Below are 7,323 nucleotides of genomic sequence, written 5' to 3' on the forward strand. Positions count from 1 at the left end.
TATATACATCATAAATAATCTTGACTTTGTATATACAGTTAAATTTTTCAATGAAAAGGGTTCTAATGAGCCCCTTATGACACTAGCTCCGCTCCTGTCACCACTGCCAGGGGCGGCTCAATAAGATCGGTGGCCTAAAGCCAACTTTAACAGGAGACCTTATTTTTTCTGCTCCATTTTTTTAAAAGAAAAATTAACCTATAAATCTATTATAGGTAAATTTGGGCCTCATCCTCCATTAACTAGATGTCTTGGGTTTGAGTCTTAGAACAATAAAAAAAAAAATTGTTAGGGAACGCTTCCCTCTTTAATCGGCCTTCCGTGTCTCAAAATCGAATGAATGAAAAAATTCAATACGAGTAACGAGTAATGAATACCGGATGAAAAAAAAAAAAAGACGACCCCAAATTTTGGGGGGCTAGAGCCCCCGCTAGGGGTGTACATGAACTGGGTTGATTCGGGATTTTCAACTACCAAACCAAATCAATTGCATCGGATTTTTAAATCTATAAACCAAACCAAACCAAATCAAACCAACAAAAGTCGGGTTTTTCAACTTCGGGTTTTTCGGGTTTTTTCCGGCAAAGTCTTCATATAAAACATACTCCTATAACTTTTACTTCAAATATGTATTTAGTCCTAGTAAGTTACGACTATCTAATTAAGATATTTTTTAAGAAAATAACACAAAATGTGAGATGCGAGATGACATTGTACTAAAATATTCAATAAAAAAAAAGTAACCAAATCGCATAAAATAAAACAATCATAATCTAAAAGTGCTAAGTCATGCTATAATAAATACGGCTAATGTATAAGGCACATAGAAAATGACCATAATCTAAAAGTACTAAGTCATGTTAAAATAAGTATGGCTAATAAGTATTAATTATATGACTAAATATTAAAGAAAAAAACTAAAATTAAGTTATGTATTTTTACTATCTAAACCAATATAAAACTATAGAATATATATTCAATATTATTGTCATTCCTAGTGTTAGAATTGAATTTCTTTTGCTAGTATTACTATTGATTTGATTTTTGTTGATGTTTATTTGAGTTACTAACATTTATGGGCTATAAAACTTATTGGACCATTCAAAATTCTAAATCCAAGCTTAAAATAATATGTTAAAAGACAAAAGACTGTAAAAAAGTTTAAGAAATATTTATAGATTACATTATTAATAAATATTTTTATGTATAAAATATTTTAATTTTTTTTTACATGTAATGTCGGGTTTGTTTGGTTTGATTTGAATTTTTTTAGTTAAAACCAAATCAAGCAAATGGTGGTCGGGTTTTTCTTTTTAAAAACCAAACTAAGTCAAACCAAACCACTAGTCGAATTTTTTTTCTCAATTTGGTTCGGATTATCCGTTTGTCGGTTTCATTTGTACACCCCTAGCCCCCGCCTTAGTGGCTTGGCCCTCTGGCCGGCCTTGACCACTGCCAACCACTACCATCAACCAACATCACTATCAAGATTACTTTAAATTAAGAGTTTTCCCCAATATTTTGTTGATCCAATATTTGATTACTATTTAATTTTAATTTTATATTTGGTTAAATTTCAAGTATAAATAAATTATTCGCATTGATCAGACAAGTTGAAGCACCCGTAACGATTCTACTCAAATAAGATTGGATAAGAGAAAAAACATACTTATTTTGCTTTCCGCAATTTGTGCATGTTAGTGATTATTCAGCATCATGTTAAAACTGCATTGCAAACAAAGAAAAGAAACCACGCATATCTTCAATAAAACAATGAAAATTATAAACTGACTTTATAAACAAACTTTCCTGTCATAACTTGCCGAATATGTTAAGGTTTCTTCAATAAAACAATGAAATTCTGACAAACAAACATAACAGAAAGTCTTGTACTTTTGCAAATTCCCCTACTATATATGGTGGAAACAAAGGGACAAAATCACAAGAAACTTAGCCTTGCTTTCAAGAACCAAAAGAAAGGTTTTTGAAGTACAAAAAAGGAGCATCGATTCTTATTGCGGTCATCAATATAGTCTTGCTCGCTTCTGAACTCTAAGAAGCTATATTCAGCCACTACCTTCTATTCAAATCGAATTAGAATGAAAAAGATTCATTCAACAACTTTCACAACAGTGGGAATCTGACTTCTTGTACATGTGGATTAAAACAATCACAAGAAAGCTAGCTTCACTATAGCAAGAACCAATTGAAGTGTTTTGAAGTACAGGAAAACAACGTCATTTCTCATTACACTCACCAAGATAGTCTTGCTCATTCTTGAACTCCGCAAGTTCAGCCACAACCCTCTAGGTCAAAGCGATTTAGGCATAAACAGATATATTCAGTAACTTTCTCAACAATTAGAATCTGACCTCCTGTGCCTGAACCTCTTGTGCCTGTATTGAATCAAAGCAAAAATGGCAAAGTTGGTTGGGCATGTAGGAACGGGTCTTGGTTTCTTGTTAATAGGTATTTGGCACTTATTCAACCATATTAGACTACATGCTTTGCATCCAAATGGCTACACTTCTTTACTATGGTTCCCAACTCCAAAAATTAGGCATTTAGAACTTCTTTTGATTATGTGTGGAACCTTAATTTTTTTATTTATGGAACTTTTTAATAATCACCATCTTCTAAATTCAAATGGAACAATCCCTTCTAACCATCTTCACTATCTTGAACATTCATGTATCTCTTTATCTTTATTTATTTATGCATTTTTCTCCATGTTAATTGACAAATTTACCCCTTCAATCCAAGCCCAAAATGGACTTACAAATTTTCTTGCGTCAATTGCTTTCGGCCAAGAACTTCTTCTATTTCATCTTCACTCAGCTGACCATAATGGTGTTGAAGGACAATACCATTGGCTTCTACAAATAGTCATTTTTTTGTCTTTATTCACTACCCTTTTGGGAATTCCATTTCCTAATAATTTCCTGAATAATTTTGTGAGATCTTATAGTATTATGTTTCAAGGAATTTGGCTTATGGTTATGGGTGTAATGCTTTGGACACCAAAATTTATCCCTAAAGGCTGTTTTATGAATTTGGAAGAAGGATATCAAGTTGTTAGATGCCATGGACATGAAGCACTTAAAAAAGCAAAATCATTAGTGAATATAGAATTTAGTTGGTATATAATTGGAACCACTTCTTTAGTTGTCTCTCTTTACTTTGTTGGTTTCAAGATTTTCACAAAAAATGTCGAGTATCAATCCTTAAAAAATAATTTTGAGGATCAAGAAGAGGACTTAGAGGATATTGTTGAAACTCAGAAGAGACCAAGTGAAATGAAGAAGTTTGTTGAAATGGGGAAAGTGTTTGCTACATAATTGACAAGATTATTATAGGCAAGAAATGAAGAGTTAATTGTAAAAGTAAAGCATGGGAATGCACAAAAAGGGAAAAAATTGTTTGGTGGTTGGTTATAAATATGTACTTATATATTTGTTTCTAATTGTGTCTAGAAAATAAAGTTTTCTCGCTTGTATAGAGGGTGTAATTATATATTTATGGCTTTTAATTAGGGAGAAGGAGAAAATTATGTAAATATGTATGTTACACACACACAAATCAAATACATATATTATTTATTTATTCTTTTTTGTAGTAAGTCCTTTGTTCAAATTTATGTAGCACTTATTGACTGATATGGAGTTTAAGAAAAAAGACATGCAAGAAAGTCTTAAACATTTGTGGCTTTAAATTAATGTGTGCTGGAATTTCACATGTAAAAGTTTCGAACTCTATCACACTATGCTAGATAAATGGAGTTTTCAACTTCAACATAATATGATTGTGGTGGAGATTTACTTGTAAAAATTTAGAACTTCAGTACATTGTATTGAAATTTTTTCGTGGTTTAGCTAGATTTATTTTATTAAGAAAAAAATTTCGCATTGAAAAGTGAACATCCATTATGAGTTGGTGCATGCTTCCACAAAAGTAGCTTTATGTTAATAAGGACAACTATTTGTTTTTCATTTTCATTAGTTAATTAGAAGCTACAGGGTGTTCTTTCTTGCCTTAAAAGTGATAACTAATTGATAAAATGAATGATTGTGTAACATTTACTATCTCATATACTACTAGTGCTGGAAAATGAACGAGTTGAATCAGATATAGGCAATGGCAGAAAATACATTAGGCAAAAATGAAAATATGATCCAAGTCACCCGTATTTAACACGGGCAAAAGACAGATAGAGTGAAAAATAAAACTAGTGAGTCTCCCAAGCGATTATAATAGAGTTGCTTATTTTAATATAAAATTAACGAATAAATCCACACCCTCCCCCCCGCCCTTCCCCGGCCCACTTTTTTCATAGCATAAATGAAAGGAATTACTTATCTTCGATCTAGTACGAGTCTTCACCCTAATTTAATATTAACACGACTTGGTCGTCTTTAGGTTATAGGCTGAATTAATCACGCTTCTTAAGAAAACAAGATATTTTAATAATATAGTAGATTTGATAAAATCTTGAACTCATAACTTATATTTGATTAGTTAAGTCACTACGTATATTCTTTCAATTTCTAACCCACCCTAATTGCATATATTAAAGGTAAGTGTATTAAATTTTTGCCAAAAACTCCACTTGCTATTAAGTTCCTTCCATTTAATTATAGTTCCGCATTGTAGTAATCTCCACAAATTTTGTTAAAACCCCTATAAATACAACTATTTCCTCTTCATTTTCTTCACTCAAATTACTCTACAATATACTTTCTTTTTTATGATCCCATTAACCCTGCTCGATTGCCCTCCACTTCAACTCAAGATTTAACAGAACCTTTATTCTGCCAGCAAAGTTCATCATTGAAATCCTCTTAAAGCTGCCGGTGAAATCAATCGTGAAATTCAGGTGTGTTTCAAAATCTTGACTTGCTTTAATCTCTAGCCCTTAATTTGTCAAGCTCCATCTCATCATATCTGCTAATAGACTACACCTGCCATAGGCTTATGCTGGGTTTGATCCACCCTACTATAGTCTTAAGGATTGTTCCTTTATCTCTTTACTTAATGACTCGGTTGCTGAAGCATTCGACTTAAATTATCCTATGAAAAAACTCAATCAACTTGTTTGGATTGTGGGTTCGGTATATATGTTGATTTGTCTTTCTGTTGAAGTATAACATTTGTTTCTTTGGAATCCATCAATTAGGAAATTTTAAGAAATTGCATATTTCTATTTCATGTAAGGTTATGTATATGAAGAGCTGCATGATGATTATAAGGTAGTGGTAGGTTTCCAAAATCTGAGTTATGACAGTTCACATTTTGTTAATGTCAATATATATATATATATATAGTTTAAATAGTAATTCTTGGATAAGTATAGATGCCCAGGTGTAGCACTTGCCAGGATTATTGTTTGATATGGGGGACTTTTCCAATAATCTTCTTTACGTGAAAACTTAATAGGGGAAAAGGAGGAAACCTATGAAATATGGAACAACGATTAAGTTCTTAGGTCTGATGTAATATCTAGTTTGTTTAGTATTTTTTCCTTGCAAAGCTAGTAGCTAGTTTCTTATTTCGTCTGCACTAGTTTTGGTGTTTTACGTGTTACTATATCCCAAAAATTGACAACTGGCCTAATTGTGATTCAAATTTGTTGATTGGTGTCCTTCATGATTCGATAAATTGAGGAGCAAATGGATGGTTATTAAATTAAACAATAATCATCTATTACAGATAGATTGATTTTCTAACAATATAGTTACTGATTATCTATTATTATGATGGATTAATTAGTCTATACTGATCAAAATTAAGCAATTATTTTGATATGTCCATACATTTGTAGCGAATGTTTGGGTTAATAAATGTTTTTCCACGTAGTACTATCGATTCTTCTATAATTTGATACAAGAATTAATTATTTTTGTGTAATTAAATTTTAAGCCTAAGACTATTCAACTTCTTCTAACAGAAAATAAAATAGTTGTTGCTGAAAAGGATAGAGGAGATCGAATTAGTTATCTGCCAAGAAATGTTACGGATGGTATCCTTGAACTCCTACTTGTTGAAGATGCTACAAGAACAAGTATTTTGTCAAAAAAATAGATATTTAATTGGGCCTTGCTCCCAATTTATGTTGCATAAGCTCTTTTGCAAAAATTTATCAGAAAAATATAGATGTATCTTCAAAGAAATCGTAGACAAGATTCTCTTACAACATATCAGAGACATTATGAAGTTTGGTTTTGACGTTTTAGGACTACATTTGTTTTTGTGTCTAGATATTGATAGAATGCTTTATGCCATCAGAAATGGTGTTAAAGAGCTAAACCTTAACATGTCAAACAATACTATTCATAAACTACCTTCTTATTCAATTGTTCGACACTAAAAATTTGAAACTCTTCAATTGTCTTCAAAGCACCTAAATTTTTTTGGCTTTTAGAATCTTAGAACCCTTTATATGGAAGCACAACATTTGTGCCAATGATAGAATTTTGGGTTATCAATGCACCCCTTCTTGTTCATTTGACTTTGAAAGACTATAATGGTATGAATACCTCAACATTGTTGTCTCATTTGGTTGAAGAACTTGTTCGTTTGTTCGTTTGAGTCGCTATAATCTTGACCTATATTGCTTTACGAGCTGCAAAAATTTAACTAAGTATTACCTTTCAGTTGATAATCCACTACCCGCCGAAGACAAAAATTGAAAAATCTTTGCCAAAGAGTTGATAGTACCTCAAGTATAGTCAAGGTAAAAGGAAGATTTTTCAATTTTGTTCTTTCAGTGGGTAGTGGATTATCAACCGAAAGTAATACTTAATCAAATTTTTGCAGCTCGTAAAGCAATTCAGGACAAGATTAACTCAAATGAACAAACAAGTTCTTCCATCCAAATGAGACAACCATGTTGATGTATTGCGTACCATTACAGTCTTCCAAGGTCAAATGGACAAGAAGGGGTGCATTGATAACCCAAAATTTTATCGTTGGCACAAATGCTGTTCTTCCATATAAAGGGTTCTAAGATTATAAACGCCGAAAATATTAGGTGGTTTGAAGACACAATTGAAGAGTTTCAAAATATTCAGAGTCGGACAATTGAGTATATAAGAAGGTAGTTTATAAATAGTATTGTTTGACATGTTAAGGGTTAGCTCCTTAACACCATTTCTGGTGGCATAAAGCATTCTATCAATATCTGGACACCAAAATAAATGTACTCTTGAAACATCAAGACCAAACTTCACAATGTCTCCAAGATGCTATAAGAGAATCTTATCTGCAATTTCTTTGAAGACATGTCTAAATTTTGATTGATAATTTTGCTAAAGAGCTTATGCAACA

General features: G+C 31.8%; 1 protein-coding gene across 1 annotated transcript; it reads left to right on the forward strand.

The window, feature by feature from the left end:
• Positions 1-1,965: 1,965 nt before the first annotated feature.
• Positions 1,966-3,579, forward strand: LOC132615432 (uncharacterized). Its single transcript, XM_060330035.1, has one exon. The coding sequence runs from the start codon at positions 2,418-2,420 to the stop codon at positions 3,336-3,338; it is 921 nt and encodes a 306-aa protein (XP_060186018.1). The 5' UTR covers positions 1,966-2,417; the 3' UTR covers positions 3,339-3,579.
• The last annotated feature ends 3,744 nt before the right edge of the window (positions 3,580-7,323 follow it).

Source organism: Lycium barbarum, chromosome 10 (genome assembly GCF_019175385.1).
Source record: "Lycium barbarum isolate Lr01 chromosome 10, ASM1917538v2, whole genome shotgun sequence".
Lineage (NCBI taxonomy): Eukaryota > Viridiplantae > Streptophyta > Magnoliopsida > Solanales > Solanaceae > Lycium > Lycium barbarum.